The 17,107-nt window shown below is 41.5% G+C and overlaps 1 protein-coding gene across 8 annotated transcripts; it reads left to right on the top strand.

The window, feature by feature from the left end:
* Positions 1–1,631: 1,631 nt before the first annotated feature.
* Positions 1,632–17,107, top strand: TSEN54 (tRNA splicing endonuclease subunit 54). 8 transcript variants are annotated; one of them, XM_083355402.1, is made up of 12 exons: positions 1,632–1,731; positions 3,456–3,620; positions 6,605–6,668; positions 7,426–7,509; positions 8,979–9,077; positions 10,501–10,553; positions 10,794–10,889; positions 12,595–13,199; positions 13,373–13,433; positions 15,209–15,334; positions 16,041–16,230; positions 16,914–17,101. In XM_083355402.1, exons 1-11 carry the CDS (start codon positions 1,688–1,690, stop codon positions 16,189–16,191), a joined length of 1,548 nt encoding a protein of 515 aa, XP_083211528.1. In that variant the 5' UTR covers positions 1,632–1,687; the 3' UTR covers positions 16,192–16,230; positions 16,914–17,101. The 8 variants fall into 8 exon arrangements, 5 of the variants coding, with proteins under 5 accessions (XP_083211528.1, XP_083211529.1, XP_083211531.1 ...); XM_083355403.1 differs by having other exon boundaries at positions 15,218–15,334; positions 16,914–17,099; XR_014491579.1 differs by lacking the exon at positions 16,914–17,101 and having other exon boundaries at positions 12,595–13,273; positions 15,218–15,334; positions 16,041–16,100.

Below are 17,107 nucleotides of genomic sequence, written 5' to 3'. Positions count from 1 at the left end.
ATAGAAAAAGATTCTAAAGAAGCAGATTTTTATCTTCATGACAGCAGTTATCAGTGCTTTTTTTTGTAAAAGAAAAAGGTGCCGGAACTCACACATGTCATACAGCCTGCCTTGCCTACCCTACAAGGTTCCATCCAAAAAAGGTGCCGGAACTCCGTTCTGAGCGTTCTATGACAAAAAAGCCCTGGCAGTTATAGATATAAGTATTTTATCCCGTCTCTTTAAGGTTACATCATGATTTTCTTTTCATAAGCTAACCAATCTAACCTCAAAATCCATAAATCACAAATTCATTCTTCTCTTTTTTTCAGCAATAAGGGGTTTCTAGCCACTAATAATTCTCATGCCAATTAAAAGACAGACTAGGCTTACCCTGAGGATTGCAATCAAGAAAGGCAAGATATTGTACACAAGTAAGGAGGAATGAATGGTAAAGAGGAGACATCACTTCTTTTATGCTTGGAAATAATATGTTGGAAGTTTAGTTTAGTCCAGGTTGTTCTTCTCTTGCAGTTCTTCTGGTCTTAATAGCAGTTCTTGCTCCTTTGTTTGAGGGATGAGGCCAGAGGCATCTGCTTTCCAATTCTAGGGCAATTATCGATAGAATTTGACAGTTCAATCTGGCTGGACTTTGCAATTAATAATAACAGAATAACAAAGTTGGAAGTGACCTTGGAGGTCTTCTAATGAATCTAACCCCCTGGTCAAGCAGGAGACCTATACATTTCAGACAAATGACTGTCCAGTCTCTTCTTGAAAGTGATGGGAGCAGCCACAACTTCTGAAGGCAAGATGTTCCACTGGTTAATTGTTCTCAGTGTTAGGAAATTTCTCCTTAGTTCTAGGTTGATTCTCTCCTTGATTAGTTTCTATCCATTGTTCTTGTCTTGCCTTCTGGTGCTTTGGAAAATAAGTTGTCCCCTTCCTTTTTGTGGCAGCCCCTCAAATATTGGAACACATGTCATCCCTAGTCCTTCTTTTCATTAGACTTAGTCAAACTCAGAGCCTAAGTTTAAAAGATGCCCTAGCTATGGATTAACAGAATAAAAGAGTTGAAAGGGACCTTGGAGGTCTTCTAGTCCAACCCCCTGCTCCCTCAGGAAATGCTATAGCTATACTATTTCAGACAAACGGCCGTCCAATCTCTTCTTAAAAACCTCCAGTGATGGAGCACCCACGATTTCTGGAGGCAAGCCGTTCCACTGATTAATTGTTCTGTCAGAAAAGTTCTTCTTGTTCTTGATTGGATCTCTCCTTGATTAGTTTCCAGCCATTTGTCCTGCCTTCAGATGCTTTGGAGAATAGGTTGATCCCCTCTTCTTTGTGGCAGCTTCTCAGATGGAACACTGCTATCAAGTCACCCCTAGTCCTTTTCAGCTCCTCCACATCTGTGTGATGGCACTTCCTTTATGCGCCGCAACTATTCTGTACTTAACGTTTGGCTGGATGAACGGACGGATGGGAATTCCATCTGAAACAGAATTAGGATGAGAAACGTAGTTATCCCGCTGATAGCGCCCGCTCGGCATCCTTCTCCGAGACGACGAATTGCTTTCAACCGCGCCGAACCTCCGGCCATTCTGAGCCGCGGGCTCGGAAGCCTGATTCATAACGGCACTAGGACCCAGCAGGCAAGGCGGGCAACAGCGGAAGTTCGAAGCAGGGGATTCGACTGGCACCTAAAACCATGGAGGCCGGAGAAGAATCTCCGGCTGGACGCCGCTTACTCAGGTATCTGCAAGGGAGGGAAGAACGTGTGAGCGAGATTAGAGGAGCCGCCTCCCTCCCCGGGAAAGGGGATGGGTGGCTGGAGAGAAGGCCGGAAGTGCTGGAAGGCCGGGCGTTCGCTTCTCCCTCCGGCGCCTTTGCCATGTGCGGCTCCGGGTGGGCAGCCCCTCCCCCTCCCGGGCCGTTCTGACATCCACAAGCCAGGAATTTGGCTCCGGGAAGCCTGCTTGCACACGCGATGCAGGACCAGTGGTTTCAACCAGGCAGGGAGGAAATTGAGGCTACGTTCTCACGACACGACGCGGACCTTACAAACTCGCCAACTGCTTTTTTTTTAGTGGGTCGTGCGCATCCAATTCGGTTTGCTCAGCTGGTTCCGCCCTAGAAACGACTTTATTTGTATAGCTCTCGTTCCTTTTTCGAGTAATTACAATTGCCTGGCCTTCACGGGCCTGCTTCTCTTGTAGGGATTGATGAGGAAGAGGATAATATATTGCAGGCGGAGAGAGAGGTCGGTGTGTACGCACGTGTTAAGAGATACATCGGGGGTCTTCAAACTTGGCCCTTTTATGACTTGTGGACTTCAACTCCCAGAATTCCTCAGCCAGTTTTGCTGGCTGAGGAATTCTGGGAGTTGAAGTCCACAAGTCATAAAAGGGCCAAGTTTGAAGACCCCTGGTATACATGCTAAAAATGGAAAGAAATAAGAGCATCACAACAAACCTGAATTTATTTCATGATCCCTTGTGTCTCTTTGGCTTGTAGTGAAAGGAATTAAACTAAAAGTATTTTAAACAGTAAATGGCTTTTAAGAAAGTTAAATACAGGTAGTCCTTGACTTACAACAGATCGTTTAGTGACTATTCGAAGTTAGAATGGCACTGAAAAGAGTGGCTTATGGCCATTTTTCACACAACCATTGTAACATCCCCATCGTCACATGATTTACATTCAGTTGCTTAACAACTAACTCACATTTATGATGGTTGCAGGGTCCTGGAGTCATGTGATCCCCTTTGGTGACCTGACAAGCAAAGTCAGTGGGGAAGCCAGATTCACTTCACAACTGTGTTACTAATTTAACAACCACAGTGATTCACTTAACAAATTTGGCAAATAAAGTCATAACGTGGGGCAAAACTCAACAAATTCCTCACTTAACAACAAATATTGGGCTCAATGGTGGCTGTAAGCTGAGGACTACCTTTAAAAAAAGAATTCCAAAGGGATTTCACAAAAATTAGCAAAAGAGCCATGTAAGGTGGGCATTTTGGCAGAAAGGGTACACATGTAGACTGGTGTAGGAGCCGACAGTTGATTCTCCTTAAAAGGATGAAAGTTTTAAAGTTTTTAATTTAGAGAAAAGATTAGAAGTGTATATGCCAGCATTTTTCCACCTTCACAACTTTAAGTATGGCAACTGGGAAATGTTTCAAAGTTGCCAAGATGGAGAAACGCTGGTTGTACACTTAACAATGTAAAAATAAATTATCTTCACACTGAAACCTGCGGTTATGTGGGGAAGTTGAACGGTAGGATATTTAGGAAGAGTAAAAGGAAGTGGATCATAGCAATTGCTGGAATTGGTTATTGATAGGAAATAGTGCTGGCTAAATAGACTCGCAGTCTGATCTGCCACCTTATTTGGAGGAGTCCATCATGGAGAAATTGAATATTTAGGTGATTATTCTTACCTTCTCTCTCCCCCAATTCTTCCCCCCATGAAGCCCAGCAGAATTGCTGGCAGCTCGAACACGTGATCACAAGATCCCCCAGCGCTCACTTGGTCAGAAAGATTTCATTCCCGATGGATCAGAAGAACAAGAATCAAAGCTGCACCAATGTCGGAAAGAACACTGGCAACTTTTGGAGGAGGAACGTGTTGTGCGATTGTATGTATGAATTATGCTTAGAATTAAAGTACTCAACTAACAATTAATTTAAAATGTTTTGTGTTGTATGTTTTTAGCTTTACCAGTTTTACACAAAGGACTGTTAACAGAAAAGGGAAAAACATTTCTTGAGCCAACAAACTGGAGTGTTTCAGACAGTTCTCAAATACACAGTTCTTAGCTAAATAACTGAAAAGACGGTTGTTTCACAATTTCAGTTACATCTAGAGCAGAGGTCCCCAACCTTTTGGACACCAGGGACCAGTTCTGAGGAGAGAGGTTTTTCTGTGGACTGAACGGGGTGTGGTTTCATGTACTGCCTGCATCACACAGATGGGGCTTTGCTTGTTTGCGTGGCCCAGTTTCTGGCATGCCGTGGCCTGGTGCTGGTCCACAGCCCAGGGGTTGGGGACCCCTGTTCTAGAGTCTGGATATATTTGAGCCAGGTTTTTAAATTGAAAATGGCACTGACTGCTTTTGTTGTTTTGTTGATCTACATCAGGGGTGTCAAACTCAATTTCATTGAGGGCCACATCAGCATTGCAGTTGCCCTCAGGGGGCCGGGTGGGTATGGCCAGGGTGGGCATGGCTTACTGGGTGGTGTGGCTAGAGTGCGTATGGTCTGCTGGGTGGGTATGGCCAGCTCTACAGCGTTCGCATCAAGGGTGCCTATGGGGGCCTGGGCAGGAGTGGGACAGATCTGAAGGTCTCTGGCAGAAGGAGGGTCTCTGGGCCAGGGCCAAGGCAGTGGGGGCCGTTCCCTCACTGTTTCCAGGATGGCTTCGTGGGCCACATGAAACCACTTCGCAGGCCGGATCCGGTCCCCGGGCCTGGTGTTTGACATGTCTGATCTACATAAAAAAGGGAAGAGGAATGTTTTCCTTTAAAAATCCAAGTGCCTAGGGTTTGTCTAAGAGGCCACTTCTCTTGTTATGAATCTGGTTACAGACATTTGCAAAAAAACCTCTTGTGAAAATGTCATTGCTTGGGAAAGCTGCCGATCAGATATATGGGAAGATGCTTCTCTGTTTCACGATATCTACCCCAAAGTAAACCAATGCCATATAAGGGGCCATGGAGCACTTTTGTAAGGTTTTCTGAGAGTCTATTTCATAATGAAATTGGGTTGAGGGTTTTTTGTTTTCCAAGGAATGGACACATCACAGCATAGCAAATCTACACACGATGCTTTTATTTCAGCACAGACCTTCCCAAACAACAAGCTACTGCCCTGGGTCAGCTCTACCCATCTAGGACTTGCAAGTTGCTGTGGCTACATGTTTTTAATACTCTATACTGAGTCTTTTAACACTCTTTTTTTTAAAAAAAAAGTTTCCAGGTCTATAAAGTAGCATGCAACCTTTTGCCTTTTTCCAAAAGTTATTGCCCTGGTTGGGATGGGGTGCTGTTTCAGTGTGGTTACTCCTTTTCTAGTTGCTGCCAAGCTCCAGGCAAAGCTCTAAACAGGGCTCCCACCGCGATATACAGTAGCTTGTGGTCCTGGCAGTTGAACAAAAATCCTCTTACCAGCCCCTAATAGCAGCCAATCTCATGCCACCATTTCCCCTCTATAGCCATTTGCTATCACCTTTCCTCTTATACCCCTCTCCACTCTGACTTAGCATTTGCTTTTCTAAGCCAAGGCCCTGAGGTGGAGTGATGCTGCCTTTGGACGTCAGCACATCCTTGAAAACACCAGGGAGTGGCTCAATTATCACAGGCAAAACTGCAACATTGGCTTAGATCAGGGGTGTCAAACTCAATTTCATCGAGGGCCGCATCAGCATTGCAGTTGCCCTCAAGGGGCCGGGTGGGTGTGGCCTGGGTGGGCGTGGCCTACTGGGTGGGCATGGCCAGAGTGCGTATGGCCTACTGGGTGGGCGTGGCCAGGTGACTATGGGGGCGTGGGCAGGAGTGGGAGAGATCTGAGGGTCTCTGGCAGAAGGAGGGTCTCTGGGCCAGGGCCAAGGCAGTGGGGGCCGTTCCCTCACTGTTTTCAGGATGGCTTTGCGGGCCGCATGAAACCACTTCATGGGCCGGATCCGGCCCCCGGGCCTTGTGTTTGACATACGGTATCTGGCTTAGATGCTTGTGAGTAAAGTGAAAGTATGACGGTATGAGGGGGGTGGGGGTGGGAAGCATATCTGCCTGGCTGCAGCTGCTTTTCCAAAGCACAGAAAGCAATCCCAACTTCACTTTCACAATAGGTTAACTTATTTAAAATCCTAGAGGCAAGAGTAACTGTTTTGTGCTGGTAGGAAATGGATTTTTTGGGAAAAGGTTCAACTGTAGAGTAGAGTAGAGTAGAGTAGAGTAGAGTAGAGTAGAGTAGAGTAGAGTAGAGTAGAACAGAACCTTGGAGGTCTTCTAGTCCAGCCCGCTGCTCAAGCAGGAGAACCTATACCGTCACAGACAGGTGAATATCTAGTTTCTTCTTAAAAATCTTCAGTGATGGAGCGCCCATAATTTATGGGGGGAAGCTGTTCCACTGGTTGATTGTCCTCACTATCAGGCAGTTTCTCCTTAATTCCAGGTTGCTTCTCTCTTTGATCACTTCCAACCATTGTTTCTCATCCTTTCCTCTGGTGCTTTGGTGAACAACCTGGCCCCCTCTGCCTTGTGGCAGCCCCTCAGATACTGGAACACTGCTCTCATGTCTCCCCTATTTCTTCCTTTTCTTTAGACTAGCCAAACCCATGTCCTGTAGCCGTTCTTCATATGTTTTAGTCTCCAGGCCTCTGATCATCTTAATTACTCTTCTCTGAAGTTTTTCCAAACTCCCAAAATTGGCTGCAGTATTCCAGGTGTGGTCTATACTAGGGTTTTATAAAGCAGTAATAATACTTCGCATGATCTTGATTCTATATATAATCTGCTTTGTGTTTATGCATACTAATTCTGGAGCTGCTCTGGACCTATTTTAAGAGGATGTAAATCTTGTGCTTGAACAAATAGAGACTCTTCTTTTTAAATTTCCTTTATAGGGGAAGTTTGGTGAAGGCTGAGTGGAAGCCCCAGGAAGGCATTGTGGAACTGAAATCCCCTGCAGTAAGTTTTACTATCTTTTACATGCTGTCATTCCTTCTCTTTTAAATAACTTACTGTTACCAGCTTCTGTGTCAGAGCACCACCTACCAGTAGCCAGGGACTTTTTTTCAGATCAGAGCCAGATATAGTAGGGTTGATTTCAGTTTTCATAGTATGACATTGCCACTGAATAATGTTTCATCAAATTGCTCAAAATAATGTTTCATCAAATTGCTCAAAATAATGTTTCATCAAATTGCTCAAAATAAAAACTGTATTTGCGATGCTTGTCTTGGCACTGTTTTGTATTGGAACCAGCTATGATTCTTGGAAGGTGATACGAGGGTAAACAAGATATGGGATGAGCAAATGAAATCTGTTAAGTCTTACTGTTCATTTATTTCCTGTCCTCCATAGTGGTCTAAAAAACAACTGTTTTGAAAGACAAGGATATTGAATACTTCTTATTGTCTCACCTCTAATCATTCAAGCTCTGACTTGAGAGAACTGCACATCAGGCTAACCTTCTGTGGACACACACAATAGGGTGCATTGAGACATGAAAAGTTCTGGGATTTTATGTTCCCTAATTGTAATTCAATCCTTTTGCACAAGGATGAAATACAGTCTTAATTCAGATGGAGACGCTCTGACTGAATCATGAAGTGAAAGGCTCCTAGAACACTCCAACAATCCTGGGCTTATTTTGTTCTTTTTGAAATGTTAATAGAGGTTGGGATTGATCTCCTAAATTAACATTGCTTGTTGTTGCCATCAGGGGAAATTCTGGCATACCATGGGTTTTACACAGCATGGAAAGCAGTGCCTGCTTCCAGAAGAAGCCTTGTATCTCCTGGAATGTGTGAGTATATCACATCCACAAGCTTATGAAACAGTTTTGTGTATTTAAGGGTCTCCCCTGTTCTGTTAAATTTTGCCATAGAATAATCATATAAATTAAGAAAGAAAGTTAACAGGATTAGGTAGCAAGGATGCTTAGAGTGACTACAGCCCTATAATACTTTTTCAGGAGTTAAGGAAGAAATCTGATTAGGGGAGTTAGCTCTCTGTCTTAACTTCATACTAATGGGAACATCTGAAATGAGAGTGTAACCATATTATTAAAAGTGGTTGCAATCCCCATATGATTGAGAATCCTGTGCAGTCAGGATTACACAGAAGGTCTTCTGAATAAACGCCACATCTTCATTTCAGACCCTTCTTGTGAACATGTAGATTGGGATGAGCAGACTTGCAGGAAATGTTCCCATCTCCCAGTCCCTGATATTGCACTATTAGTTTCTTCTGCAGAAAGCACATCTATTTGAAACATACAGATGTACATGAGTTTATAAATACCAGTGTACAGTTCTTGGAACTGAGTATCGTGAAAACTGCTCCAGTATTCTCATTGCAGTTGTTGTTTTATTTACAGAATTTGGCCCCCAAATGGCCCATTCTGTGTGATCACTCTGTGTGATCATTCTATAAGCCGTATTGTACTGTGAAACCAATTCTTGTATCTTGAGATTACAAGTTAGCAACCCACTCATTCAGCAGTTGTTCAAAGTACTGAACAAGTGTTACTTAAAACCAATCCTCAAAGTTGTGGCTGTATTAGCACCGCCGTGGTCAGATGATCATGACTGAGGCACTTGATAACTGACTCATATTTATTATGGTTGCAACATCCAATGGTCATGTAAACACTGTTTACAACCTGGGATGCTGGCTTCCCACAACCAAAATCAATTTTGAAGCCAGGGTAGGGTCGCAAGCTTTTTCAAGCTTTTTCTCCTGAGAAGACATGCTTCTACCCCCACCCCCACCCCCACCCATGCTTGCACTGCAACTGCCCCCCCACCCCCGGGCCTTATTTGTGTCAGGCTACAGACTCACACATCTGCCTGCTAAATGGCTTGCAAGCCACCTAAGGAAAGGCTTGTCATGATGAAGAATTGCAACTTCCTACTTGCTTCGTCATTGACTTTGTTTGATGGAAGCTAGCAGAAAGTCACAAGTTGTGATCATGTAAGATCCTCCCTTAATCCGCAATCCTCATTTAACAACAGAAATGGGGACTGCTGGAATTGCCATCGCTAAGCGATGCTGTCACAATACATCATACTTTATAACTATCATTTAGTGACAGAAATTCTAGCCCCAGTGACCATTGTTACACAAGTATCTCTACTGACATCCAATTGACTCAAAGTTCTCCCTTTGGCAAAATGGGCAAGTTGGTGTAGCTCTTCAGACCCCAGGGAGGCTGTCACCACAATGGCAGGTCTGCATAATTCCTGAACATTTAAAGATATTTTTTTCTTACAGGGATCCCTTCAGTTGTTTCACAAAGACCTGCCTTTGTCAATCCAGGAAGCATACGAGAATCTGCTGTCTCCAAAGTTGATCAGCCTACTGAAATACCAGGTGCATTTCAAAATTTGGAACTCAACTTCTACAGAAGTAAAAATTGGCAATTTAAAAGAAGCATTGAATTTCAAAGCAGGCAATACTGCTGTAATTATATTATCACAATTAATTGTACAGTTCAGTTGACATGAAAGGGCATGTGAGGATATTCCATTGAAGTTTGAGGTTAACTGCTTATACAGTGCTTTAGTAGTGAGCCTAAACTTCAGTAGCTGAGTTAGAGAAGATGAATGCTGCTGTTCAGCTTTATTTTCACAAGGATAATACTACACTTCAGTATGATATTTTGATGGTATTCCCTAAAAAGTGGAGTAGAGTGAAAAGAGGAATCACTGTACTTGTTAAAAAACTTGTTTCTAGTCCTACCTCTGAAACCTCAGTAATGGGCACTTGCTTAAATACTTCAAGTTGCAATATAGTCTAGATATTGCTCTATGGCTTGAGCATATACAGTATTAGGCTCAAGGTGCAGAATTCAGACAAGTGTCCTTAGCTTTATCAGCTTGCCAATGGACTTGATGGCTGAATGAAAAACAGCCCATTTAACTTATTAATAATTTAAAATGTAACTTGTTAATAATTTTTCATGCCTCCATCTATGCAAATGCTAAATTATGCTGTTGTAATATCTTATTATCATATAATCTCTTATTTTTAAGGGGTGGTTTGTTTGGAAAAACCAGCATATATCAGTGAAACATTTCTATGATGCTCTTAAGCTTATTCAGTTTCTATGTTGATTAGAATTCTTAGAGACCTAGGTTGTCAAAAATGTCCTTAGTTAAAATTATTGTGATCTTCTTTAGATGAAAAAGAAAAAACGATGTGCTCTATTGAAAAGAGCGATCTTGGTTAAGATTTTAGAAATGCTGCAGTATGTTGACCACCCTAGTATCAAATTGTTGCTTTGAGACCCCGTCACTTTTGCATTGAAATCCTATATGTTTACTTGGAAAGTTAAAAAGTAAAGTTTCCCTGGAATGGGGCTCAACTCCTAGTAACTACATGGATATGTTCATGTTGACTTGGCAGCCTTATGGAAATAGTTTGCCACAGCTGCCTTCTGGTGTGGAAATTGCAGCCTTAATTTTTTGTGATTTGTGAAGGCTGCAGGTTAAATTGTTAAATTGATTTTGTATACTTGATTTTAAGGTATTCAAAGTTTTGTTTGCATGACAAATGGCTACTTAAATGCCTCTTTGCTATAGATACACCTTGTTAAAAACTGGGAGCATCTACAGATCCTCCTGAATGTGTATATGGTAGTCACTGTATGTGTGAACCACCTACCAATAGGAAGGTGACTTTCATTCACACATAGTTCAGATTAAAAAAAAGAGTTTGATAATTGAATCTCTAAAGAATGTAGAGTCCATGTCCTTTCTCATGTGAACTCCTTACATTTCATCCCTATTGTAAGGTATATAGCCACTTGAAGCGACTGGGTTACATCGTTTTGAGATTCCATTCCAGGTAATTGTTTGACAACTGTTTTCTCTCTCTCCTGGCAGTCTGTTCATTATGCATCTCTTTAACTTTTGCATGGTTGCTCCCTCTTCTCCCCTCTCAATAACCCTACTGCTCGAGATGATTGCATTTTGTCTTTCAGTCTTTTGCGTCTCCACTTTCCTAGTGTGACTTGTCACTGTCTCTGAACTGATTGTTTTGATCTATCACTCTTTTTTGGGTGGGTGGGGAATCTGTCTTTTACAGCACTGTTCCAACACCTTACGAAAGGCAGCTGAATCTGGATAGCCACTACCAAAGCAAGGAGAGAGGAAGCCACAAAAGGAGATGCTCCAGCCCCGGGTAAAAGCATGTGGTTTGCAATAGTGGCGAATGTGGGCAGTGGGAATGATGGCCTTGACAAGCTAGCCCACGGTGGGCATGGAGTTAAGCACTGAGAAATGCATCTGCTTTTGTTCTTGTCTTCACCTTTGTCTCTTGCTCTAATGAAAAGAAAGTTTTACTTTAAACTAGGTAGCGAGCCAGTAGCTCTCCAGTTACTGCTGAACATAATTTATAGCAGCCCCAGAGAACTTGGGTGATAGTGTGATGTACAGGTTCTCCCAACAAAGATAGTCCTCAACTTACAACCCATTGCCTAGAAACCATTTGAGGCTACAATAGACCTCTTGGGGGGTACTTTTGTCTTCAATCTGAAGTTCCAAAAATTGTGCCCCTCCTGCGATCACATGACCATGCTTCAGGTTCTTGTATCAGCTGGTCCAGATTTATGAGGTTAGCAATGTTCTGTGGTCACACGATGGCATTCTACAATGTTTTTGCCAAAAACTGGCATTTATTTTGGGTTTTTTTTTGGCAAAACCATGCCCATAGTGAACCATCGATTCGCTTAACAACTCCAGATTCACTTAATGACCACTGCAAAAAAAGATTACAAAATTTGGTCAGTCATGTAGGTGAACCTATTTAGGACTGTCCCAAGTTATGACCATGATGGGGAGGCTCCATTACAGTCGTACGTCAAGGACTACCTGTAGTGGGAGTACCCAAGGATCATAGATTCCTGATCCCTGATTTTTTAAAAAAGAAAGATCAGCTACAGTTAGTAAGAAGAATGCATTGCAAGACACACCTGTGTGACTTGCTCACTTTTTTTAAAAAAAAGGAATAAGGAGTAACTGTTTCAGTGACACGCTGGTGGGATCATTGTGTTGCCATTTTAAGCACATATGAGGTCAGCAGTCATTTTGAGGGCAGTCATTCAGTACTTTGAAGTAAGGTCATCATTATGTCGTGAACACCAAGTTTTGTTTCTCTGGGTTATCTTAATCAAGTGAGGGCCTGGAGATGCTAAATCACTGGATTTGGCAGTGGGATAAATGAGGACAAGTAAGTTAAAGTCTCAAGAAGATGGAAACTTTATTGTAAACAGGTGGTTTCCAGGTTTAAAAATTTGGTGCTTGATGTATTCTGGATGAGATCACACACCCACTGAAGAAGCAGGCACATGGCATTAGATACTTCTTAGTCCACAATTTCAATAAGATTCAGATCAACACTTAGCAGTTTTTTTCTGGCACATAGCAATGCTGTTTCCTGAACAGGGATGGCCTTGCTATGGTGAATTTATGCTCTAGGAATGTTTAATATCATGGGGCTGTCCTCAAAAATAGTTAAAGACGCTTTAAGTGGTTCAGAATTCAACTGATATATTGCTAGTTTGCTAAACTGTTAAGAAATTAAACTATTAATACTTTATTAAACTTGTATGTTGCCTCTCATTGGTTCACACCGATCAAACAAAAGCTGTCCCTCTAAATCTCCAGTTTGATCCAGCAACTAAGGAGTTGCTTGAGTATTTTAAATGTCTAGAGGTTTTTTTAATGGACTGAACTATTGGTTGAAAAAAAATGATTAAAAGTAAATGCGGTATAATTACTTGCATCCTTTTGGATGAAAGACAGTTTATGAATAGAATGTTGTGAGTAATTCTGTGATAGTAAAAGATAATCTGTGCCCATATTTTTATCATTTTCTGTTTCATAAGATTACAAGAGAAGAAAGCCCAAGAACCGTCACCTAAAAAGGCCAAGATCCATCATGCTAGTTCCAGTTCTACTGCATCAGGTGGCTCACCGAAGCCAACAATAAAGCCACCGGATCCGAAACCTGCAAATATTGAATTAGTCCCATCTTCAAGTGTCACAAGCGAATGCGGTGAATTGCCCACCTGTGCTCAAGACTACAAAGAGACACGTAGGAAGGCCTTTGGGGAAAGCCACAGTGATATCTGCGCATCCAGGTGGAATTTCACCTCCATTGATTTTCCTAACATGGGTGCCGATTGCCCTCAAGTCTTCCTGCCAGATCCCGATAAGAGGCTCCTCCCAGAGAACGTAACAGCACGGGCAATCGATGCAAGCTGTTGGCGCAGGCGGCTCAACCAGAAACAGGAGAGGTTGACTCGCAAGGAACAGGAGCAGCTGAAGTGGGAGAGCAGATACAAAATCAGCGTCAATGAGGATGCCGAAGTCCGGCATTGCACCACCTGGCAAGAGTACAAGGCACTTCTGAGAGAGAGGAGTGGCCGGGTAGATCTCTGCGTAGGGACAGTCACCCCACTTTTGAAACCAAGCCAAGGACTTTCCACAGGTATCGTGGCTTCTGAAAGAGAGAGAAAGGTCTGCTTTGTTCTCTGAAGAAGGATGCACATGCCCTTGTTGAAGGTGATGGGTATTTCCGAATGCCAGAATAGCTGGCTTGGTGGCAGAGGCAATGTTTTATGAAGACCCTAATCCAAATCTCTTCTCTTCCCTTCCCTCTAGCTGACATCCTTCGACAGATCAGTGTTTTCCAACCCTCACACTTACTGGAGGAAGCATTTCAGTAAGTATCCAACCAGAAAATGAGCTAAATGCTTTTAATCTCTCCCAGTAATTGCAGGTATGAGCAACAGTCATATTGAGCAGGATGCAGAACCTGTAGCCCTCTATAACACCCTGTTAGCTAGAGCTCTGGCAGTTCAGGTTTAACAACTTCTGGAGGGTCAGAGGCTCTTCTCATATAGTATATACCTGGGATGTTTACTTCAAAGCATTACAAATCATTAGGGCTGTTTACACTAAGAAAATGTTCTGGAAATAGCGGTTTTGCCCCTATATGAGTGTGACATCTCTCTGCTATTGATTGCAGCAGCATTTTTCAGGGTTGCACAGGATCCCGAAGAATCCAGCTGCTTTAATGAGTAGCAGCAATGTGCTGTGTTCATGTGTGATCCAAAGGACTTCTTCCAAATCATTTTCCCAGCATGCATAGCATTACAAATTGTACCATGTCAGAAGCGTTACTTGAAAGGCCAGCACTTAACCTGAAGTCCCCTACGTCTCTGTGCAGTGCAAGTGACCCAACAATGCCAACCAATTTTGAAAGTGTTTCATGCGGTGCACCGCAATAAATTTTTATTGTCTTCTAAAGTGTTAACTGTTGAATTGCAGTTCTTTTAACTAAATGCTGATAAAAGTAAATAAGTATCAGATTCAAATATGCATACTTTGCTGTGCAAACTTTGTATTCTCCAGATAGGTTGGAGCCAAATTGCCATTGTCCCCAAGCAAATAAGAATATGAAGTTGAGGAAGTCTGCTTTAATTTTTTTCAGCACGTAATAGTTTCTAGGAAATCCTCTTGCCCTTAAGCTATAAGTGATAGAGATACTTGGAATCTTAAAATTTATCTCACTGAGTTTTGGTCTTTCTCTTAATGCAAATGCTTTCCAGTTTAAGGAGGCAGTTTGCTCTTTACTATAATTACGGTATATGCCTGGGAAGTGAAGTTGAGGATCATGTTACATTAGTCATTCAGTGTGCAATTGCTATCTGCTTTTTTTTTGGACATTACAACAAGCCCATGGGATCCTCTGTATTGCAAACATTGAGTGTTTGTGGAGAAGGGATATAATTTTTTCCACCATTTGCTCCACCGCTTGCTATATAATTCCACTCCATTTTGAAATGTAATCCTCAATCAGATATGCCATCCTGCTACTTTCCTTTCTTTGCCAACCTGTTCATGTCCAGTATGGATTATCCAACTGCCCTCAGGGATCATTTTTTAATGGATGAGGTCTTAAAGTAACATTTTGAGAAATCTGACAGCTGTGGCAATTTATTATTGTCAATTTATATGCTGCCTCAGTAAGTGACAGCTTGCATCATAGGGTAAAACATCTGGTAAATAACTCTTCTAAACAAACACAACTGAAAGTATACACGGCAAAGGACTTAACCAATTCACCATCATACTGCCCTCAAGGAGGAAGCACCTTCATCCAACCCAGTCCTAACAAAAGGATTTTTACAGCGTTGACCACAGTAATGGAAAGTTGTATTATTTGGGGAAGTTCTGGTAAGGATTTCTTAATATGAAAAAAAAACCCAGCACACAACCTATGCTATAGTTTTCATGTGCTTTCTGGCTTAAATAGTGAGATGTTGTGCCACCAACTTTCGGCATTAACTGTTTTGAGACTTCCGCGGTTGCTAAAAGTATAGGGAGAATGCTCATTATAATTTCTGCTCGGAATTGCTATACCTGAACATTTTCCCCCCCTTTCTCCTCTTTTGGTATATCAAAGAACATCTGAATTTTTAAACTAATGATTAACCTCCACAGATTACAGAATGGTTCATCGGAGCTAAAAATAGATTTTGATGTGTATCCTGCTGATGGAGCTTCAACTTTTAAAAAGAATGATCCTGGGAAGCCTTACGTCCGGATGTACGTTCAAAGGTACTACGTGCTTGTAATCTAAATCCGTTGTAGATTTTGCTCATGTGTTTACATGGCTTGTCCTGTTTGGGTTGATGGGAAAAGAGGAAGAGAGGTAGCAGTTGTCCTGTTTGTGGCACGCCTATTTATTTATTTATTTATTTATTTGATTTGATTTGATTTGATTTGATTTGTATACCGCCCTTCTCCCCAAGGACTCAGGGCGGTGAACAGTGACATAAATATCAAAAATGTACAAATACAGAAATTGAAAATAAGTTAAACCCTAATGCCCAAATGCAGAAGATAAGTTACATTAAAACAATAATTAAAACAGAACCCGTCAGACCAGACCGGATTGTTCAAACAGATAGGTTTTTAGGTCGCGTCGGAAGGAGCGAAGGTCGGGAGCCATCCGGAGCTCAACCGGTAAACGGTTGAGGTAGTTGTATGGCTGCTCAAACAGATTTAGGATTTCGGATCCCAATCCATCCTGAAACTAGATCCTCTGGTTATTGGACCTAAGTACTGGCTGTTATTGGAGCTCTTGCTCTCACCATGGGGAACCTGAAGCTCTTTTTAAAAAAATAAATAAATAGATCTCTATTTCATTGGAACAGCAGTGTTCTCCCCAGACAGAGTAATACTTTTTATGCTGTGACTCTTTAAAATATATTACCAAATAGAAAAAAAAAGTTGGCTTCTTTTTCTTTTCTTTTTTCCCCAGTTTTGACGAGCAGGTCCCATCTCTGAAGATTGTCAAGCAACTATCTTATCAAAGTGGAGATGTTCCAGTGGTGTTTGCTCTAGTTGACAACGGAAATCTCACTTTCTTTTCTTTTAAGGAGTTCAGATTGCCAATTGACATTTACCCCTGATATTGGTAGTATCATTTGGAAAAGCAGTTTTATAAATGGGTATGTTGAAACAAAAGATTACTCAGGGTTTGACATTGTTCAGTAGGATATCATCCAGAGTTCTGACTAATAGTACTGTGCTCCGAGAGGACACATATTCTATATATAACAAGAGCCTAAAAAGTTTAAAAAAAACTGTTCAAACAAAATCTCTTCTGATTAGCAACACAATTATTTTATTCTTTTAATCCACAAATTCTCTGTTTTTAAGTTTGCTACTACCCAAGCTAACCTTTCTGCCAATCTTTCTGGAACAATTTACGAATTTGAGCCTAGGCAGAGTCCCAAAATATATTCTGGCATCAGCTGAATCTAAAAGTTGGAAGCTACTTTCATGATTCACCAAATTGCAAAGACAAAAATAAATATTTTTCTTAGTAATCTTCAGTTCCAGACCCAAACATGGAACGTATGAGAATAGCTGGATATATAGGTCATTTGTTACCTTTTCTACAAGAAAATTTGGAGGCTACCAAATGCATAATTTGTACAGAATCAATGGAATTATATCAATACTTAATTTCTATTTGCAGCTCTAAGAGATTTATCTAATTTACTTAGTATTTGGTTAGTGGAAGTCTATGGACTGCTTTTGCTTTCTAGCATCACTTCTAGATGCAATTTAAGACGGTTCATATTACCAAGTTTACTTTACATTCTTGGCTATGTTTTTTTTTCTGCAGATCCTGCTACTACGAAAAAAGGCATTGAATATTTTGTTGTTTAAGAAAATGAGGATTTTTACATAGAAATTGCAGAAAAATTGTTTTGAGTTTTCAATTACTTTAGTTTAGAAGCAAAAGCAATAAAATTTGTATTAACAGAATTTTAAAAGATTTCATGTACAGTGACATCTTTTTTTGGCAAAATGAATGAT

The sequence above is a fragment of the Vipera ursinii genome, assembly GCF_947247035.1.
Source record: "Vipera ursinii genome assembly, chromosome: 2".
Classification (NCBI taxonomy): domain Eukaryota; kingdom Metazoa; phylum Chordata; class Lepidosauria; order Squamata; family Viperidae; genus Vipera; species Vipera ursinii.
The sequence above is the reverse complement of the archived record's forward strand: the minus strand, read 5'-3'. Positions and strand labels throughout refer to the sequence as shown.